A 22,130-nucleotide genomic window follows, 5' to 3' on the forward strand; every position below is an offset into this window, starting at 1 on the left:
ATATGTGGCAGAATGCATGTGGTGTAAGAAACAAGATACCTTTGGAGAATAAGGGTGGACAGGGCGTGTGTATACTTATGCAGCGCGTGTGTGTGTGTGATGCAGTAAGGTGTGTTAGTCAGTGTGAGACTTCTGCATCTCAGACATGCAAAAAGGGCACCAAAGAAAGAAATCTGAAAGGAATACCAAGACACGCTCATCACACAGCAGAGTGCAAAAAGCCATGCAGTCAGTCAGCGTGTTGTACCTGAGTGTGTAAGCCAGGTAGCTACTGCGGCTCTTGGCTGACCTGTCCAGTGAGACGGTAGACTCGCCAATGCCTGAACGGTACACTGCGCCGTCCTCTGTGTACATGTTGTTGCAGTTGAGAGAGCGCTGAAGATGGAGGAATATAACAAAGGTTATATTTTAAACAAGAGCTATGTGACCGAAAACCAAATTAAACAAAAGAGCATATAAAGAAATAAGAAACAATGTTGAATAACTTGATGAAATCTTAAAGATACATATTTAAATGTATCGATATATATGTATAGGGATGGGGATTGAGAAGAATTCAGCGATTCCATTATTGATATCACTTATCGATTCTCATTGGCGCCATTTTGAGAGAAACCACCATTGCTAAGGAGCAATAAAGAAATTACATTCATTCAAATGGATTGCATGCTGTGGTTTGAATGTTTGTTGAGGTACTTCCCCTCTTTGTTGGAGCCATTACTTAAAAAAACCAACACAAATCTCTTATGAGGACACACATCTCTAATAAAAAGCTGACTGCACAAAGCCAAGATGTAAACCAGCACAAAAGAGCGATCTCCATAGTGACACTGCTTTAGAAACGTGAACAGGTAGAAAGGGAGCAGCCTGACTGCTCATCTCGTTGTTGCCTGTTGAAGTTAAGGGTCTGGCTGTTGGGGTTGCGATTCACTCAGCTTTCGCTCTAAGTTCTTGGCTAGCTTAGCATCAGCATGCTGACGGCAGATGCTTATAAAGAACCGAAGTTGTGTTAGCAGCATTATGCAGTTGTTTCTGTCCTGGATGCAGTTTTCCACTTTACCATTTATCTCGTCCTTTAGTGCAACAAAAATAAAATAAATGTCCACATTACCAGAGGCCTGGTAATGAACTAATAATTTGATTCAGGTGTGTTGACCCAGGGTGAGATCTAAAACCTGTAGGACACCGGCCCTTGAAGCCTGGAGTTGGACACTCCTGCTCTATACTGAGTCGCTTTTTTCCTCCTCTGATACTTGAACTGAAATCAGCTGATTGTAGTGTGAGTGCAACTGATGAGTGCGATCAGTAGGCAGGCATGCCAACTGCTAACCGGTTTTCCACAAGAACTGGTTCTCGATTCCCATCCCTACTATATGCATGTATATAAAGTAAATGTTTGTTCACTTACTGTTAGCAAAGAGCCCCTTGTGGTGCTGGACTCGTCTTGTATGCTCTTCTTTCCTTTGAAGATGTTCTTGAGGTTTTTCCTCACCTCTTTGTTGAAGACCACATGGAACAAGAAAATGAAGACTCCCTGAAAAAAAGCAGGAGAACGTATGTATGTATTGCTGAGGAGAGTAAATAATCAAATGTGAATTGTTTTCAAAAGTGTGTGTGGATTATCTGTGCATCCAGAGCTCAGTGTGGGGTTAGCAGATACCTGCAAGCAGCTGAAGACAGCAAACAGGTAATGGAAAGTCATTACATTGCTGTTGACTGCCATTAGACCGAGCAGCCAGGTGGCACTGATGAGCACCAGAAGGAGGAAGGCCATACGTAGGGCAGGACTGCGTTGGGAAACATAAAAGTTTTAATAATGGTATAAAAAGACAAACTCAAGGTAGCAACTGGATCCTTTGATGTATGTGAAATGGCTAATGTGATGTGGGAACCTACATAGCTCCTGACTTCTCTACAGCCTTCTGTCTCCGACCACAGGAAGCCTTGGCAGCGAGAACAAAGATCACTATGTTCACCTGTAAGGGGAAGGAAAATATGGAGAATTTGAACTAATATGAATATAAATAAATAAATCTATGAAAAGCTCTTTTTACTCAACTGCTGATTGAGACATAATTAGCGTCTTTTATTATTTTAATGATATGTATGCATTGAGTCCATAGTAACTACATAAATTGCAAAAAAGTGCAATAAACTACAAAAAATTGAAAATCGTTTTTGTTGTTATTACATATATTTCTAGTTAGAGAAATTTAAGAGGTTTATCCCTCAAAACTGTAAATACAAAAAAGTTGTACGAAATAGTTTCTAGCCACAGGAAACTTATTTTGAGTGTCTTCATAGTTTTATTTTTGAGATACACCAATTTTTATATACTACAGGAAAACACAAAAATAAATATTATATTGCAAATTTGCAAAAACACAGCATGTGCATCAAAATAAACTATTTCCAGCAGTGCAATTTGAGTTCTAAGCATCCCAGAAACGATACAGGAAAGCACAAAGTCAAACATGACTTTTAAAAAACACCAATATAGCCTTATAAGGTTCTGAAGGAAAAAAACAACTACATTCTCCATGAAAATTATGTCACTTCCGGTTTCGGGCAGGTAATGGCGGACATGCAATAGTTCGTGCTGACGTCTATTCCAACATAGGAAGTGTTACAAACAACTGATCGGATCGGCAAAGCGTGTTTCTGGAATGGATGTGGAAGGAAACCGTGACCTAGGACAAACTGATGGTACAAGATGTAAGTACAACTCCTCCGGTTTGATATGCAAAAAAAATTATTGCGCTAGCTTACGTGGTTGCAGTTCTACTGGGATTTAAAAATAGTTACGCAAAACGGGGCATCCCCGTCACCAGTCTTAAAGGGTTAAAAGAGATATTGGACATACCAGCACGACTACAAAGATGGGCCCTGCAAAGCTCCAGATGAGTGTGTCATGGACAGAAAGCCAACAAAAATCTGGGTTTCCATAACCCTGAGGATCGAGGCCAACTGCCAAACCTACACACAAACACAATGAAAACACAGTGGAGAAATAACATTTTGATCAAATCAGTCTGACTTTATATTATTAAAATATTTTGGATTCTTTTTTTCAGTTACACATCATAATCGCTCACTAATTTTGTCACATTTGGACCTCCGTATATATTTTATATATCTATTTGCCTCTTCCAAAAACATAATCCAAGCATCCAGTGCTGACGAAATCACTATATCACACAGCATCTGGTAAGTGTTTAACAAATTTTATAAAAGTGACACAAGAGTAGCCCTAAAAGGAGGAATCAGACAGAAGGAAAACATATAAACATGACACAAATTGTTTAAATTATATATATATTATTTTTACGCCCTTCTTTTTTTCTCATTTTGACACAATGTGAGCATCTAAGTAACAACCATTTTCTTTTCATTGTTTCTCCTGCTGTCTCATTCAGCGATCTTCCCACAGGGATCATAGCCTTTTCAGAAAAGACGAGTCATGACACGAGTCTCCCGACAATCTGCCATCTCCTATCGCACTGTTGCTTGTCCTGGCGAACATGTGTGAGTGTAACTCACCAGTGATGATAGCCGGTATGCCCCAGCCCATGGCGTAGTAGAACCTCATGTGACCGTAGTTGATGTTCCGCAGCTCGGTCAGCATGCGGTAGATATGCAGCCCCTCCACGAACATCCAGGCAAAGGTGCACATGTAGAAGTAATGGAGGAGGATGGCGATCACGGTGCACACAAACTGCGAGTTTGTAGGACGGGAGAAAAGAAGAGAGTGCCAGACTTTTAGGTACAGAACAGTATCGGCCACTTTGGTTCTGCAGTACCATTAAATCTATATATCAGTGCACGAATCATCCAGCCTTTCAAAATAAGACAATTTTCTGTTTGTTCATCTTTGGATATTCAAGCAGACAACCGGGAAATAAACCATCCAATTTTTGAATATTTTTTAAAATCTTGAAAGCCTTGTCAATAAACTATTCAATTTGTCAAAAAAAGCGATAAATTCGTGAACTGACAGTAAACGTTTTTATGTCACAACGTCTTTTCGTAACACGGCAATGATTCAAACTGTCCCCACATTCCTGTATCTCCCCTCCTCCCATTTTGTGCTGTCTGGTGCTGCAGTAGAAGAATGGTGTGTGTCAGTGAATGCTGAGATACGGTGTATTTTACTAATGTTTTGTATTGCTGTGGAGATCAGAGAAGAAGAAGGAGAAACTACTTTGACAGCGTTATAAATCATCCCTGGAGATGGCCCTGGGCACACACCGACAGCATTCCACTGCTCTGATGCACGTTTACCTACACACACACCTAAACTTTGCACGCACACTAGCAAGCGCTTAGCAAATCAAAGAGATGCAAAAAACCCCAAAAACCCCAAAGAGATTAAACTTTCTCTTTTAAGCATCTCCTTGCAGACTTGGCTTCCACTCCACAAAACAATACTCCATAAATATAAAGCAGCATGTGCTTTTACCACCTCATCCCAGTCAAAACATGGTGAGTCAGAACATTTGTACAGACCCAAAGACAAAACTCCCACAACTCCTCTGGCGCCTATAAACTTACTTGCTTCTCTTTCGCTGTGGTGCATGTGCACATTTGTACTTTAGGGTAGCCACAGTTGAGAAAAGGGCAGTTAGTGATGAATACCGATACTCAAGCCGGTTCTGTCAGTCAAATCCAACTGTAAGCTCAGCAGTACATATGTGTGCATGTGTTTATTTTGACATCTGCAGATATCCTTTTCTTTTAGATTTATAGCAGGTTTATCGAAATGTGAAGGGGCTGCTGAATCACTCGTTGTAGGATTCATTTATGGGACCTAACCTTGAAATACGGGGCTGATTTGACATCTTCTGTCATGTGAATGATGAGGTGTGAGATAGTCGTAAATAAAGCACAAACCACCAGGGCTATGCCTCTTGAACAGGCTTCGCTTTCATCCCCGATTCATTACCACTGCAAGTACTATTCAGAAGCACATGTATATCTGTTTGACAGCTGGGGGTGGTAGTTACAACCCTCCATGGAGTTACAGGACTGACAGTGCGTCTCCCGATGCCTTGGGTTAAAACATCTGGTTTAACCAGACTACGTAAAGCTGACTCATTAACCTTTAACATGTTGTACTTACAAGGGTTAAGCTTTGAGGTGCTAGTTGTCCTTTTGAGCTGCTACTTATAGGCGGCGCTAGGATCACAAACCAGCACACAGAGATAAGTAAGGCAATGATCTTCTCTAACTCTTGGCTAAAGGGCAAAAAAGTACACCTTTAAATGTATCCTTATAGCTCCCTTTTTAAACCTGATTTCTTCTACTTGTCAATTAAGAGATTAATGGTGTTGTCTGTACCACAGACATTTGAGATTTTTTATCAAGTAAAAACTAAAGCTGTTTTGGGAAAACCCTTGCCAGGACTTACCACCCTGAGGCCAGCTTTTAGAGACAGGTACCAGTCACAGCACGTCTCCACTACTGGCCCACAGAGGTTTGTGTATGTGTATGTCAACAGACTTCAAAGACATCCGATACCTTTTGATCCTTTACTGTATGTATATGGAACTGAGAGTAGTTACTAGCCATATCAGTGACTAACAAAGGCTTTTAACTCAATTAAGGTAGACTACATCCTCACATAAGATTTATCCAGGAATGGCAGCTCACTAACATGAACTTACACGAGGTTATATTGGAAAAGCAGTTTGGTAAATAGCACATTCCTGACTATTACAGTCATTAGTCGACAATCACAACGCATAATCTGTCAGATAAAGAAAGACTCTCAGGTAGGTCTTGGCCCATTAAGTCTTGTACTGCTCTTGTCAACCCAGCATTAGAGGGCTGCCTGAAGGAAAAACAAATATGGTAAGCTTCATGGAAGCTCTGATGAAGTAAACACCAGAGAGAAAGCTCTTTATCCCGCATCTCAGATGCCCCACACCACTCATGTTTGTAGCATATGACTTCATGGTCTGGTTTTTAGACCATGTACATATGTACTCTATCTTGCTTTACATGGTAACGATCAGAATTTAATCATGGTGTAATTTCTCCACCAGTAGTTTCTTATTATATACTGATCTTTCATAATGGAAACTACAATTCACTAAATAAAAGAGAAATGAGCCAGATTCACAGTGTCAAGAGTCTAATCCTAGAAATATTCCTACTGTGTGTCAACCAACCCACCTTTGTAGGGAATACTGAAGTATTCCCTACAAAGGTGTGCAGTTTATTCTTTTAAGTTGTTAAATTGCAGCTGTGTATTTGGGGATGCTGTCTGCCAAATCCTGCACGTATGAAGGGAATCTGTAAAGAAATTACACGCATGGTTCGTTGGCTTTGTAACTGATCGTGCAGCTGCTGTGATGGGCTGTAGAGAGGAGCAGCCACACTCCTGAGTGAAAAGATCAGTTCTAATCTGACAGTGCATCATTCACAAGCTAGAACCTGCAGTCCAGCACGCTGTAAAACACTACACAGAGACATTTTCAAATACGTATTAACTCTTAATCGCAAAGGTTTGCTACTGATCAAAGATTTCCAGATGTGGGTAACAGTGCAGATGACGCTCTGCAGGAAAGGAGAAAAAGCCCATCATCAAAGCAGATTGGGATCTTAGGAATATAGAGGAATGTTTGTTAATTTATATAGCAATGGTATTTTGAGATTATTTCACATTAAATATATGCTCATTTAAGCTGCTATCTTGACAAAAGGTGTCACTACAGCAAACAATCCACATGTTCAGGTGTGTTACACTGGATCCCGTTCATGACACAACCTCGTAGGGGATTTGAATCTACAGCTGGAACTAAACCAGCCTACACTATGGAGCCACACACCATTACACACTGCAGTTAAATGGAACAGCTGCGCAAATAATGCTAAATACAGGACAGATTTAATTCTGGCACGTTAATATCTTTGTATTTCTTGAATTAATCAAATATGTCTGAAGAGGAAAACATGAATCTGAGAATACTGCACACATTAATTTACCTTTTTTTTTTTAAAAGCAGTAATTATATATTTAAATTCTCAACTGTTTTAGTTAAAGTCATGGATTCCTGCAAAATCCAGGTCAACTTCAGCAAGAATTCTGTGGCAGAGGTCATTTTTTACCAAAATTCTTAAGCAGAGCTAGCCCATAACAGCTTTTTACCTTAATAACAACAAACAAACGGGGATGCATACACTGTGACATTTATATAGTTCAACTCACCGCTTAGTAATGAATGAAGAATTTGAAAAACTGCTGCTAGTCAATAACTTTTCAATGGTAAGCCAAAAGTAAATGATAATTATAACTAATTATCCAAATATTTAATAAACACTGCTAGCTAAAATGTCCACCTCTAAGAAACTGAAGCAAACTAGAATCGAATCATTGTCATAATTCGCTTCAATTAGGAGAAAGATTATTGTTGATGAAGAAATATTCATATGACATAGGAAGCTCACATGACAGAGCTACAGGACATCTGACAAAGACGGCTGGGAATAACCGTGCAAGATAAAAAACACTTTGCAGGAAAAAAAAAAATGCACTTACCACATTGTCAGTCTGGTTGATGCCCAGGAGGAAGACAAGCTCGGAGAAGAAGAGCGCTGCCACCAGGTTCCTGTGGATGGCGTGGAGGTTGGTACGGAGCCTGCGCAACAGGCACAGCAGGATGAAGGTGATCAGGAGGAGAAACAGGGACACGGAGACTGTGGTGTACGTGACGATCTTCAGAGGCAGGACATCGCCGTGCTGTGGAGAGCAGTTCCAAGACAGCGAGTTGGTGATCAGTAACAACCACTAGGTGTTTTAAAACGAAACTGAAATGAGAGAAGTTTTAAGCTCTACCTCTCTTTTGGAAATGTCCATCAACACAGCAAAACTGGTCATGTGGTTACACTGACAGCTAATGTGGGTGTTGTTCCTGTTGAGCACCTCGCAGCCTTTAGAGGACCAGCCGCCTGTGCCTCCGCTCCTAAACACGCCAACGAACACAAGCACAGGTGAGACCAGTAATGTATACTCTTAAAGCCATGTGAAAACAATTCATTTAACTACAATGTATTTCAAATTTAACTCACCCGACTGAGTGGTCCCAGAACACGCAGACGGGTTTGGTTCGCTCCTCTGTCTCCAGCAGGGTGTACTCCAAGATGACCGGGGGGTCCAGGACGGTAGGAAGAGGCTGACCTTCGCTGTGGATCGTGGCGCTCACGATGGCTGTGTTGATCACCGGACGGTTGGGGACTCTGGAAATACACATTGTACACTAACATTCGCATAAAGTTTTCTCTGCACCTTCTGGTGTTCACCACTTGTTCATTCTGAGCAAGAAGTCAAGCACAATAACAGTAGATGGCTTTCACAGAGGTCAGCCATAGTTTACCTCAGACTCCTGCGGTCTGCGTCGTATCTTTCAGGAAGGAGCTTTCCCAGCGACTTGTACACTATCACCACAGCAACAGGCAGAGGGGCAGGTGGCTCGAGATGGCGGCGTTTCCTATCTGAAACTGTGTGCTCCTCCTCTAGGACAGCTTCTGTCTGAGCTGGAGGGGCAGGAGTGGGCTCTGCTGATGTCAGAAAGAAAGAAGATGAAGCTTTAAAAGCAGAAAAAAATTTAATCGAGGTCTGATTGAGGCATCGTTCCCACCTTTGTTTCCCTGAGTACCGATATTAAACTGTGGGAAGCGGACAGAAGACCCGAGCTCTTTGGGGTAGGCCTCCTGGATTTCCTGGAAGCGAGGAAATGTTGCCCTCTCTGGATTCGACACATCCAAGTAGTCCACAGTTAGAACTGAAATAAACAGGAGACACAGTAAAGACTTGTGTTATCGTTTTTTTCCCGCAGCTGAAGCACAATTCAATTACAGTTTGGAGACTCACTCATGTTTTCAGTGACGATGGTGAAGGGCTTCAGGTAGGTTTTCCGGACATTCTGTGCCAGCGTGCTCGCGTAGTCCTCAAAGTTTCGGAGCAAATGTGCGGTCCCGCTCTCTGTCCTTTGGATTTGGTCCCAGTGGTCCTTGGTGTTGGGATCCAGTATGGCGCTGCCTGCTCGCACCAAGTTCTGGAAAAAACACAAATTGCCAAGCTACGATTGAAAAAGGAATTTATATATTCAAATAAAAGCAGTAATGGGTAAAGTTGTTCACCCAGTGAGCATCAACCAGTGGAGGGCAGCATGCCACCAGTGTTCCCAGTGCTCACATCATATATATTTTTTATAATAATTAAGTGCATAAGGCTACCTCATTAAACTCTGCATCCTTCATGGCGGTGAGATCAAACCCGGCCTGGCGGCTTTCGTACTGCAGAACATAATTCAGAAGCTGGGCGGCCATCTTCACGTCATTGCCGTAGTAATGTGACGTGTTATTGGTGGCACTTTGAAGCAAACGCACAATGGTCTTGGAGCGTTCGCTGTCCATCCTTGAACTGTTGCGGTGGAGATCGTCATTCTAGAAAAAGAGAGTGGAGGATGTAAAGAGAGGGAGAACGGGCAGGTCAAGGTAGGGAAAAGCTCCTCGGGTTCAGTCTAATAAAAGCCCCTGTCTGCTTTCATGCTTATTTCTGTCTTTTATTCACCAGTTTTTTCAGATGTGTGAAGGCGACGGTGGTGCAGTTGAAGAGCTCAGGTGCCAGCCAGCCATTCTCATCACTACAGTGGCGGATGGCAGTGCCTGGAAAAGAACAAATAACATAAAAAAACAGAGGACATGGAAATCAATTTCCTCACAACTGTTACCAACACATGAAGAGAGAAGAAAACACTGTGAGGAAATTCTGTTCTATAGCATTAAAATTATGCATTTGTGCAGTTACACAATTAGAGATTTTGCATTGAGGTACAAATTTGCAAAAAGGGGCAAAAAGTGTAAGTGCAATCATGTCAGAACATTTGACTGTTCTACTATGATCACATATTTTCTCGCATACTTTAGAGATTTAGGTTTTATTACGTGTTTGTCCATGTATGTTTTTTAAATAACGTATTTCATATCTTAACTACTTAACAACTTTTTATTGTTGCCTCAAACAGTTTTATTATCTTAAAATACTTTTCTTTCACATGAAATTAGATATGAACTGCATGTTATCTGTTTGTACGGAGGAACGAAACTGACAACATTATAAAACCAAAACAAAATAAACACAATTACATGAATAAATGTATATGCCATTAAATGCATCAAAGGTAATATTAAAAAATCATAGACATTATTGAATGTATAAAATGCTACATAAAAAAACTATATAGTTATATAATTATACAGTCCTGTCTTGCTTTTTTCATTTTGTATTTAATTATTCAATATTTGTTTCTAATTTTAATTTGTTTGTATCTTTTAATAGATTAGCTGGAGGCAACTATTTTGTATGGTAACCAGTCAGATAACAGGGACAAACTGACTTCCCAATAGAATAGAATAGAATAGAATTCAACTTTATTGTCATTGCACATGCACAGGTACAGGGCAACGAAATGCAGTAGACTTTGAATAGACTTTGAATAACAGCCTCCTCACTTATATGAAGAATAAATGAAATTTAAAAAAAAAAAAAAATGGGTAAAACAAACATAGCAACGCAAAGGGAAAATTATACAGAACATATACATTTAAAATGTCACACTTTATATATTTTAAATAATTTAAAACACATTAATGATCACAACTAATTATACCATTCATTTTTGAACAGCAATTTTTCAGAAATTTATTTCTTAGTTATTTTTTGATTTTGTTAGTTAAGAAAGATTTGACTGGGCTAGTAAGTAGTATTAAGTACTACTAGTAGTATAGTAAGGATACACATTTTTTAAAAAGGCACAGCAAAAAACTCCAATCAGATCGTGATCAGAACTGTTCTGAAGATTTGCAGCACTTAAATACCTGATGAATGTAAGACCATTCGTTCCAGTCTCAGTGCTTAAATGTAAAACTACACCAAGTTTTTACAGTCAGGTGGTGTTTGGGAAAGTCTCACTGTTGTAAAGGGAGAAATGCCTGCCACTTGGAGCTAAAGGAGGGCACTGAGCAATGCTCACAAATAAATTCCCTATTGAGTGCTGGGAGACAACAAAAAGGGCACCATGGTGACTGCAGTTACCAAGGGAGTAACCAGGAAAGAGGCAACGTTTTACTGGGACAGGTCACTGACCTCGACTCTTGAGCTCACCTTTCTCATACGCACAGTGAGCAAGAGGAATGGTATCGCCGTCAGCTCTTAATGTACCTGACGTACCTTTACACACAAACCTCTACATGATTGGCTGGTTAAAAAGCTCCTCTGGACTCATGAACCAATCAGGGTGCTTTATTGCTGTGTTGTTAAGCCTTGGAGAGTGAAAGACAGTGTGCAGTTAAAAGTACTCACCAAAAGATCCTTCGGGACATTTCATAGCAGCAGGGCGTCCAAATTTTGTCTTGGGCCACCAGATGCCAGAATCAAAGGCCTTTGGGCAGCCCTCATACACCACTGTGGACAGGAGGGTAAGGCTTAAGAACAGTCTTAAAACACAGTAATTACTTTTTATATTGCACGTGGTATGATGCTTAAACTGGGCCTGCTAAAGACAAATGCCAAACTGAGGTTCAATCAGCTAAAAAACAAAACAAAAAAGCATCGCTTTAAAAGGCAAACGTCCGACCCGGCTGATCCGTTTTAACCACCTTATAAAACAGCCAGACGGAAAAACACACAGAAATTCAACCAAATTAATCCTGCAGAGCTGTTGCACAAGCTGCAAGACATAATTCATGTCAGCGTATTTGACAGCCAGGACAAACCAGATTTGGACCTGCAAGCTTGCACAAGCTATGATACATAACTTAGCCAGTGTACTTACTCCAAGCTTCTCCATTAAATACAATAAGAATAATTAAAATAAGGAGTGGTTGAAGGTCTTTTTTTTTAAAAACCAAATTAACTGTGAAGCTGTGTTTAGTCCAGAACAGATATTGTGGCATGAGGTCTATTAAAGGCAGCTACATCTTAGAGTCTTATGAATCTGAAAAAACGCACTAAATCCACTCCAACATTTTGGCTAAACAACAATACTCAGACCATGGATTAGGGTTTCATGTCCTTTAAAAGTCCAAGCACGTTCTCAGCCTCCAAAAGGCTTCCTATTAGGTCAAACAGTAAGCACACTGACATTCATTTTCTGTTCGGGGGCTTTGTCTTCTGTTCATCTCTACTGTATTGTGTGTGTGCAGTCCCGGTGCCAAGTTAGCCACTGAGCCAGACTTGCCTCTTCTGCATGACTGGGTGGTGACAAAGATGCAAAGTTAGCTCGACTGCAGCACCAGCAGATGTGAGCGACACCATTTGTCTCTTTTTGACGCTTTGTTGAAGGAGCCGGACCCAGTTTGTGAACCGAGAACAGCTAGAGTTAGAATGCACCCGACTTTTGAAATGACCTTTTATTACTGTCCCCTTTAGTTATTCTGATCTGACCTTCATGGTGTCCCTTTTCATACACAGTTAATTATTCATGGGCTTCTATGGGACTCAATAAATGTCTATCTATATTGCATCCTGATTTATTAATTTTTAATCCTTATTCACAGAAGTTGAAGTGTACTCTTTTATAAAGGCTAATTAATCAATGATATTTCTACCTTCTCAAATATTTCTTTCACATACCTTCGCATCCAGTGGGAGTGACTTCAGCGAAGGGATTATCGCACTGGTTGCACTGACGACCGATAACTCCTCCCTTGCAGGGACACTGCCCAGTGATGGGGTCGCAGGTTCGAGACTCAGAGCCTATAGGGAAACAGTCGCAGGGGTAACAAGCGTCCTCTCCCTCTGGACGATAGTGATTATCCTGCAGGAGGTTTGGGAGAGAAGACACACATCACTGAGCAGGGAGGAGACTTTGAATATTACATGAATTTGCTGCTAATATGAACTAAAAACCTCCTTCAAGAAGAAACACCGTAATATTTGTAAAATCTCTCTTATTATGTACGTATTTACCTTGCAGCGGCACTCCCCGGTGGTCTTGTTGCAGTTTTTATGAAATCCTCTGCTTGTGTCACAGTTACACGGTCCACACATGGGACTGCCCCACCAGCCCTCGTGACATTTCTCTTCCACTCTGCCATTAAAGACAACAGTAGATGTCAAAATCAAACGCAAACTGCAAAGTACAATTACACGGAACAGAGATAAGGGTGTCGTGGCCAAGGCGTGCCCTTCTCTCCTCAACCTCTTTTCTCTCAAGATCAGCATTAGCTCATAGCAGGTTAACTTGATAAGTATAATTCAAGTGATTTGATTATGTGATTATTGTTATTTGATTTGACTTTTGCTTTGCTCCGGCTAAACTTTAATAAAATATACTGGAGTCAAAAAGTCTAAATTGTGGACATTACCTTTTTAACCCTTGTGAAACACTAAAGGCGAAAACCTGTGTATTATTGTAACATTACTCAAAGGGTGAGGGGCGGGGCTTGACCAGAGGGCACCCTCGGCAACCACACCTTCAGTGGTAGTAGGACTGACAGAGTCTCCTCCCCGGCTCCATCCAAGCTACTGGAGAATACTCATAGGATCAGAGACTTTTTAAACAGAGAGCCAGCTCCAGACCTTCCTGTACTGGGTTTTGCCTGGTCGAGATCTGGTACCAGTCTGATTCCAGTTAAAGACACAAATCCTCTTTGGGGTTGCATCAGGAAGAGCATCTGCTTTAAAACGCTTCCAAATCAAACATGTAAATCTACCTGCTATGGTGACCCCTGTGACCAGGGTGTGGCTGAAAGGAGCTTTTCTAAAAAGCCATGCACTGCGTGATCTGGTTGTGACATGCTGCTGACTCGGTATCAGCGCCTACAATCAGACAAACCGTCGATTATCTCCTCAGTTTATCACCAAATAAACAAATCTACAGTAAACTTCCTCTACACTTTTAAGCCAGTCACTCAGACACACACGGACTTTCTTTTTCTTCCTCGAGATGCGATCACTGCTGGTGCAATGCGATCTGACGGAGGAAGAGCGGCAGGATGAGGGAAGCAAAGACTAAACACCTGTGGAGGAGCAGTCAAGCATTCAGGGGGAATCCCACATCCTGCTTAAGACAGGAAGTGATGCGTGTCATAGGGGACAGGGTTCACAGGGAAATGAGTGATTCTCGATCGGGGCTGGCTACTTTGCAGAAATGCTTACACCACTGCTCGACTAATTCCCAAATAAATGGCTGATCTGTCCCTCTCTCACTCTCAGGCACCCATACACACACTGTCAGGCTCGGATTACTGACTAATAAAACTCCCCTGAAGGACCGGCAACAATACAGAATGAGAAAGAAACCTCGGTGAACCAAAGAGGATTAATGAGCTTTGTCGGAGGCAATATCCATGTTTAGTCTGGTTTGTTTATAACATCTGGATATTGTGTCTCGCACACAGGTCTGCTTTCAGTCTGCTAGCAAATTGATTCCATGTTATTAACATTTTATTACCATCTCAATTCACCAGAGCCAATGGAAGTATCTGACCTGGAGCCTATCTTCAAAGCTACCATTCAAATATCACTGCATTGCTCCAGTGGCGTTATACAAGTTGTACATGTGGTGTGCAAGAAAACCCTTCTCCCTGCTTGCTCTCAGAAAAAAAAAACCTTACTTGTTTTCACAGTACTGGCCGAAGTAATTTTGTCCACATTCGCAGGTGTAGCCGTGGGAGGAGCTTGGTTTGCGGACGCACGTGGAAACGTGCTCACAGGGGTTGAGCTTACAAGCGTCCACGCACTGTTTCCCAAAGTAGCCTGCAGGAAAGACAGACAAACAAGAACTGAATTCAAGCCTAAAGGCGTGAAATACAGATGTTTACGTTCACACACTTTCTTAATAGGCAACGTATTGAGCTTTCTCAACCAACTTATGTATGTTTTTTTGCTTGTGCATCTTACCTGGGTCGCAAGCACAGGTGTGTGTGCTCCAGTCGTCAATGCACTGGCTATTCTCTGGGCAGATGTTGGAGTCGCACGGGTCAGCCAGATCACAGCCGTTTTCCACACGGATCTTCAGGCCCTGAGCCATGTTCACATTGGCCACGTTGTTGGATGTCTCACCCATACGCACACCCTAATGGATAGCACACATTCATGAGGGAGACGATCAGGAAAGAAGGTTGAAGAAGAAATAAAATGCGACATTTAAAGTGCACGCCCACCCACCTGTATGCAGCCAACAAATCCCTTGATGACATCGTTTCTCTCCCCGGGCAAACCTCCAACATGAAGAGTTTGCAGCTTGAGGCCTGGGAGGTCATTGCCGATCTCGACTGACTTCTGCTTAAAAATAAGACAATAATTAAAATTAATACAACCTTTCTTGACTACCTTTATCATCTCTAAAGGAAGACGCCCTGTACCTCATACATGCCGTAGTCCAGAGAGACAGCTGCCATGTATTTGATCTCCTTGCCATCTTTGATGCTTTTCAGTTCAATCAGCAAGTGGTGCCACTCCCCGTCATTGACACGCACTTGAGGAAAGCTCAGCGATGCCACCAATTGGTGCCTCAGCAACACTTCCATATGGACCCGCTGCTCACTCACCTGGAAGGGAGTGTGGGGGGGGGGGGGGGTGCAGAAACTGAGAACTTCCCACTCATTTTAGAGGTAGTCTAGAACCTGTATACAAGCTTAAATTGCAAACTGCTGAGGGTGACAATTTTTCCAACAATGCTTCTTACCATGAGGTTGATGGTAGAGGAAGGCCCAGCATTGACCTGCATCAGGGTGCCAGCAGGACGCCGGGTGCGGAACATTAGGCCAATATACCAGGGAACAGCAACAGTGATGTCCGGGTTGCTCCAAGACACCAGTGCCTCTCCGCCAAAGAACTGAGGTGATGGCATCACTGGGAGGGACGAGAATCAGGTCGTACGCACAAACACATTAGTGTTGGAAATAAATGTGTTTAAAAGTCAGATGAGAACTGTAGGAACTACATATGAATCAACGCAGCATTAAGCATAAGAAAACATTTTCTGTGCTGTACATAGCAACCATAGGTAAATAGCAGCAATGACTTTTCTGTAGTTTTTTGGGTTCTTTTTAGCTTTACACCTTTTTTTCTTATTTGTGTATTTGTCTATTTTTAGATATCATTTAAAACACGCAGTTGCTTTAGTTCGTTTACTTCTATAATTTGGTTGCAGTGTTGAAATGATGAGTTTTTTTCCAGCATTTACGTTCCAGCATGTCATATAATTACTACTTTATTCTGGAAAATAAAAGATTACTTCCCAAAAAAATTCTTCTATGAGCATAGTTAAAAAGAATTCTTAAAGTCTAATTAAACTCCTACAGATGCGAGTTTTTATCTAAGCTCTAATTTGATGCTGAGTAAGCAAACAATGTCCTCGAGCTGTCTGCTCTCCTGAGGGTCGATCTCAGTAGGGCACGCAGTGTTTCCACCTCAGCTATACCATGTTCTCTGGTCCCCGGGCTACATACTTCAACTGAAGCATTCACAGATACACTCACACAAAAGCTGTAATTATGAGACAAAGCATTTATTTGTTCATGGTAGCAGGTAACTATCGTGACTTTAGTCTCCTTTGCTGAAGCTTAGTCCTCCGCGAACTAAAAAAACCCTCTTCACTGGCGTAAATTCTCGACCACACTTCTGTTTAATCATTTTTCTGTTTGATGTTTATTCAGCTGTGTAAAAACCAAGGAGGAACCCACCCGGGGGATTAATAAAGTTTTATTTTATTTTATCTAATCCAATCGAATAACTTTAATCTCAGCCAAACCGATTTACTCATGAACAAATAAAACACTGAAAAAAGCCAAACAATAACATTTTTAGGTTATCTAAGTGACTTCTATATTACGTTTAACCCGAGTAGCGAAAGTCCGCGGTGATCTGAAAATGATGTGCCGGGAGTTGTGCCGTTCTCTGCGGCTCTAGTGACCCTCGAGCTCCCAGTTAGTTATCGAGCTGGTGATTAACAGACGTCTCAGAAAACGTCGAAGCACTTTTGCAAATTTGCAATATCTTGATAAACCGAGCAGATATTTGAAGTTTACACTCCCACATTCTCGCCTGAAAATATGTTAAAAGTTTATTTTGTGACCCAGAAAGATTAATAAGAGTAATTTTAAAACTTAGTAGCGGCCACCATTGCCGGAAACTGGAGTTTGGCTGGGCCGCACTATGAATTTTGGGGTATGGTGGGCCACGAAGGACACACCCGACCCATCCGTCAAATTTGGGGAAAAGGAGGACGCATTTGTCGGCTGCATTCGGAGGAGTCTACGAATTTGGACAGCCTTCGGCACGTTGCTGTGACGTAATCAGTCTACAAATGCGGCCTCAGGAGGATGCAGCCCATGAATTTGGACACCCCCATAGTCTACAGCCATGCCATGACGGTGGTCTAAGTGAAATGAAAGCATGTTGGTATTCTAATATGTTAACAGAACTAAAAGAAAAAAAAATAATTAGCATGCATCTGTTAGCATGCTAATCCATGCTAATTAGTTCTAAAAGTGTTATGTAGGCTAACCCAGAGTTTGACTTAATGGTGCTAGCTAAAATGTCACAGAAAACGTTAGCCTCTACGGACCATGAGTACCGATCAGAATTGACTTTAAGTCCTAAAACACTTACAGTAGTAGAGTTTAAATACATTAAGATATTTTAGTCTGGGCAGCTTCATGTCTGGAGTCACAAGCGGTGTTGGTAGCTGGGCAACATTAAGAGAACCAGGTAAAAGCTAGAGATAAAGCTAACACCTCAGCTAATATGAATTGCTGAAATGGACTTGTTGGTGGTTTCTATTATATATTTATCTGATAAAAATAGTGAGGTTCTTGAAGTAAAAATCCCATTCATATTCGCCATACAGATTCTTATTATGGTCATTATGCTGTGGACTCAAGACTGTTCATTGTCACTGTTAGCCTACTAGTAGACACCTACATCACCTTCTCAACTTATTGCATTTACGTGTTTTTCAGAAAACTTACTCTGACCTTTAGGTCGGGGTCACTGAGATTTGACCTTGTCAGAGATTTTTAGTAGATGCTCCTACGGTATCAATTTGCTCCTATGACACCTCGTTCTCCAGTTATTGCATTCTCAAACGATAATACCCCATCAGCTTTTAGAACAAAAAACATCTATGTATCTGAGGCATTTCTGTCTGTGCATTGCACTCCATCTTGTAATCCAAATATGATCACCTCTGGCTGCAGAAGTCGTTGCAATTGCTACCACCATCTTTTACATACAGTCTGTGGAATGATAGTGAATGCACATTAGAGCAATTGAACCAGGTCTAGGGACGGGTTAAATTTCTTAAAAAATACACACACACAAAAATAGCAAAGTCCAGTAGTTGGTATCAGAACAATCAAACAAAACCAAGCCAAGTGGGTGACTACCAGGGAGATTCTGTCTCTTTGTGTCAGTCTAGTCTTGACGATTTTGGCTCCACAGCAACAAAATCTCACGTTTCTCATGTGGCAGCGAAGTGTGTGAAGCCTCAAACCAAATGTGTCAACAAGCAACCTAGCAGCCAAAACCTCTTCCCGGCTTGCTATGATCCCGACCCAGTTCAGATACAGGATACTAGGGCCTGGCACTGACTGGGCGGCTACCTCATAGACGAGAGGGCGAGGATAGGTATTCACACCTTTACACATTGTTTGGAACTCGCCCTGAAGCAAGGATTCAAAGATTCAACTTTTTATATAAGAACACGAGAGGGGTTATGGAGCATAAATAATAATACCTGTTGGCAGATAGAGATGTGGATATCAAGATACCCTTAACAAAACCATTACCTTACACTTTATCTTTCAATATTGTTATCTGTGTACTCTGATTACCCATCTATTTACATGTACCTTTTCCATTATAACATAAGCTACTAGTCACATGTTGGCTGAGGAGGCATCAAAGACAGCTATGCGATCAGTAGAGCTGATATCACACAGAAATTTGAAATCTGTTACACTTTATTTCCACCTTCAGTCTGACACTGTGTGTTTACTCTAATGAATTTCCAAGGATGAGTCCTAATTAGCCACTAGTGACCAGTGTTTGTGCCTTATGCCTCAGGCTCGTGCACACACAGCCATGCAAATTAGTGGTAGTAGTGAAGTGAACTTTGAGAGGCTTCCAAAAAACCTACAATCCAATTTTTCCCATTGGAAGTGTTCAGCTTGACAGTGTTTAGAAACATCTTTAGTCCCGCCCATGGTGCTGATTGGCTAATCATTAATTCCACCACAGCTCTCATTGGTCTTTTTAAACTGAAAACCTACCATCACATCACAGATTAATCAGTAAGAGCACGTAAGATTGAAATTTTCACAGCCCCAGGTGAGTGTGTGTTTATCTTTGATTTCAATCTGTGAGTCTGGGTTTTGATAAGTGACTCAGAGCCAAAATTTGATCTTTTGTCCGAAAACTCCACACCTAAGGCTGTGGTGAGTGATTCTGGTGAACAGAGGCTGCGTGAGTCACGCTGAGTCAAAGAAAATGCTCCTTATCCCATGTGATCCCCCAAACATACACCATTTCCTGGAAATAGGTAAACAAATGTACACACACACACACACACAGATGAGCAAGCGGACACTTGCACCTTTGGCCAGAAACACGTCTGTCTATAAATGCAATAATATATTTGATTGATTTTGCAAACTCATAAGGAAGCACAATGGATTTATTTTACACTGGATTCCCAATATCCCCAAACACACTGTCCACTTTTGCTTAAAAACTAACCAAATCACCCACACACATTTCTTACCTTGCTCACAGTTCTTGCCACCGTAACCAGTAGGGCAGCCACAAATGTAAGTGTTCCACTTGCTGACGCACGTGCCTCCGTTTTGACACACACCATTTGTGCAAAAGTCTTTCTTTGCTGGACACCCTGAGCATATAAAAGTAAATAAAATCAGGGGAAATTTAAGCTTCGTTTTTGATGACAGCTTTAAAAGTCGGTTCCAGAAATGAGCAAGGATAGAAACGCTGCAGAGGGAACATCTTAACCTTCTGTGGTGCCGTTGTTAGCAATGAAGCTGCCCATGTCGATGGGCTTGCTGTCGATGCGCAAGTTTCTCATGCAGCCTACAAAGTTCCTGTTCCTGACTGGGAAATCCTCTGGCAGGTTGGGAACCCCACCCAGTAACAGCGGCCCTGTCAAGTCCAGTGATCTGCAAGAAAATGCAGACAGACCATGAATGAGATAGATCAAAACTGCAAAATCTTCAAAGTGGGTCTTTTGTGATCTTTTTCACTTACTTTTAGAAAATGGAGTTAAAGAGAGTAGTTTTGGCTTTGGTGTTTTAGCTGCTCCCTCATTCACCTTCACTATGATCGGTATTTCTGGTTAACGGTTATTGTTTTCAAAAGCCATCACAAAGCAGCTAAAAGGCAGCATTTCCAAGGTCAGATTTAACGTACTTGGTCATATATGAAGCCGCTTACACCCAGAGCTTCTGAAACCATCAAAATCAAAGGTCTAAAGACATTTACGTGGGACATTAAATGTGAATTTTGTTCTTACGGTCTAAATCAGCGGATCCCAACCGGACTGGTACCGGCCCGTGAGTCGTTTGGTACCGGGCCGCGAGAGTTGAGGCTCGGGTGTGAAATTTATGGTTTTCAGGGTTTTTATCGTTAACTCTGTTTACCCTGGGTCTTTTCCCGCGTTGTAGTTGTGTGGCTTATTTTGAATGAAATATTTACGCGTTACCATAGCGACCAGAGAACATTAAGGGGCAGAGAGGAGGATGTTACTCTCATTTCAGGAGGACGCTGCTAATAAAGTTACACAATTATACAGTGAATTCTCGTTTATTATTATATTTACAAAATACCACAGTTTTTGTCTTGGTCGTATCATTTTATTTTGTTGTATTTATCCGCGACACCTTTAAGCCCGTTCTGTGCAAATACTGCCTGACATTAAACCGGTCTGTGGTGCAAAAAAGGTTGGGGACCGCTGGTCTAAATAACATCGCCTGGCTGGGAACATGAAGGGCTCAAACCATGAATCTTCTAGACGTTCAGCAAATCAGCAGAAATCTGCAGGCTTCTTTGAACCAACGTTCAGCCATAAACTTTAGCGCTCTTGGGTGATGTCTTAACAGTTATCTAGAAAGTTCAGATTTTCGTTTTGTTCTTTTATTTAAATACACAAGAATGCAAAAACCATAGTGTCAGACACTCAAAAGCCCGAAGTTCAACTTACAGCTATGATCCAGAATTCATTTGTATGAATATTAATATAAATATATAGCAGTAGAGTTAATGGGTTTTGATTTTTTTTTCTGAAGTATTGAAGGAATCCGTGTTATGGATATTTGTGAAAAGATATCCAGTACAGAGACTCCAGTGTCAATACAGACTTGTAGGATATATTAAACTAGTCTTTAAATCCCAAAGGTTTCTTTTTCATAAATTTGTTGGGGTTTTTTCCCAGATACTCCTGAAATTTACAGCAAGAAATATTGTTGGGAAATCCCACCCAGCACTCTACAGTTGTGTCAGTGGAGTCATGTTTTTCTGCCTCAACAGGACTCACTCTGCAGCTTAAGCCACACTCTGGATTCTGTCAAGACAGCTTCGAAAGTGAAACCTCTCAGGCTCTCGCCACTTTCCACCACATAAGACGCAGCGGTCTAATTATTCCAGCGTGATCAAATTAAAGCATCCTCAAAACGCCTCTCAGCGTCTGTGACCGGTGCAACAAGTTCCTGAAAGTATGTAAGCTCATTAGCTCCCCTTTGAAGCTTTCTCTCTCGCTTCCTTTCAGTCCCCACCCTCTACAAAGTAAATGGGCCTCAGCATGCAAGCTTTCCAAAAGAAAAGGCACACTGTAAAAATATAAATTGATGAGTGTGTAATAAACACACAGTTAATCCTGTAAAGCCTGCGCTGAGATGAGCTTTTGGTTGTCTGACAGCAGAGAGACCACACGGATGAGCACGGAGATTAGGAGATAAAAGCGGGAGAAGATGGCAGAATGTGAGTTGTGTAATCTGCTGTAATGAAGGCGAAGCCCCTGAGGCGCAACACATTCCCTCATTAGTCTGACTAGTTTGAGTGAATGTGTGTGGGAAGAGGTCCAGAGAGAAAAGAAAGAAAAGAAAGTTGG

General features: G+C 41.5%; 1 protein-coding gene across 10 annotated transcripts in view; it reads right to left on the reverse strand.

The window, feature by feature from the left end:
- Window positions 1–22,130, reverse strand: part of celsr1a (cadherin EGF LAG seven-pass G-type receptor 1a) — a 96,506-nt gene that overhangs the window by 7,992 nt on the left and 66,384 nt on the right. For 4 of the 10 annotated variants that reach the window (XM_086268474.1, XM_086268469.1, XM_086268477.1 and 1 more), the window contains 24 exons: window positions 20,021–20,184; window positions 19,776–19,901; window positions 15,696–15,862; window positions 15,373–15,558; window positions 15,176–15,292; window positions 14,909–15,083; window positions 14,623–14,764; window positions 12,974–13,094; window positions 12,638–12,821; window positions 11,366–11,467; window positions 9,575–9,669; window positions 9,238–9,447; window positions 8,873–9,056; window positions 8,640–8,783; window positions 8,376–8,559; window positions 8,071–8,238; window positions 7,838–7,964; window positions 7,541–7,741; window positions 3,541–3,715; window positions 2,864–2,976; window positions 1,897–1,976; window positions 1,661–1,787; window positions 1,409–1,534; window positions 248–375 (listed from right to left, as the gene is read on the reverse strand). In XM_086268474.1, the coding sequence (XP_086124600.1) occupies window positions 248–375; window positions 1,409–1,534; window positions 1,661–1,787; window positions 1,897–1,976; window positions 2,864–2,976; window positions 3,541–3,715; window positions 7,541–7,741; window positions 7,838–7,964; window positions 8,071–8,238; window positions 8,376–8,559; window positions 8,640–8,783; window positions 8,873–9,056; window positions 9,238–9,447; window positions 9,575–9,669; window positions 11,366–11,467; window positions 12,638–12,821; window positions 12,974–13,094; window positions 14,623–14,764; window positions 14,909–15,083; window positions 15,176–15,292; window positions 15,373–15,558; window positions 15,696–15,862; window positions 19,776–19,901; window positions 20,021–20,184 (3,546 nt within the window). The remainder of the gene's footprint in view (window positions 1–247; window positions 376–1,408; window positions 1,535–1,660; window positions 1,788–1,896; window positions 1,977–2,863; window positions 2,977–3,540; window positions 3,716–7,540; window positions 7,742–7,837; window positions 7,965–8,070; window positions 8,239–8,375; window positions 8,560–8,639; window positions 8,784–8,872; window positions 9,057–9,237; window positions 9,448–9,574; window positions 9,670–11,365; window positions 11,468–12,637; window positions 12,822–12,973; window positions 13,095–14,622; window positions 14,765–14,908; window positions 15,084–15,175; window positions 15,293–15,372; window positions 15,559–15,695; window positions 15,863–19,775; window positions 19,902–20,020; window positions 20,185–22,130) is intronic. The other 6 variants (XM_086268475.1, XM_086268479.1, XM_086268472.1 and 3 more) reach the window with 3 other exon arrangements.

Source organism: Aulonocara sp. 'chitande type north' Nkhata Bay, linkage group LG17, assembly GCF_057382095.1.
Source record: "Aulonocara sp. 'chitande type north' Nkhata Bay isolate Kocher_YH1m ecotype deep benthic linkage group LG17, A_spYH_male_GT1.1, whole genome shotgun sequence".
NCBI classification, from domain to species: Eukaryota; Metazoa; Chordata; class Actinopteri; order Cichliformes; family Cichlidae; genus Aulonocara; species Aulonocara sp. 'chitande type north' Nkhata Bay.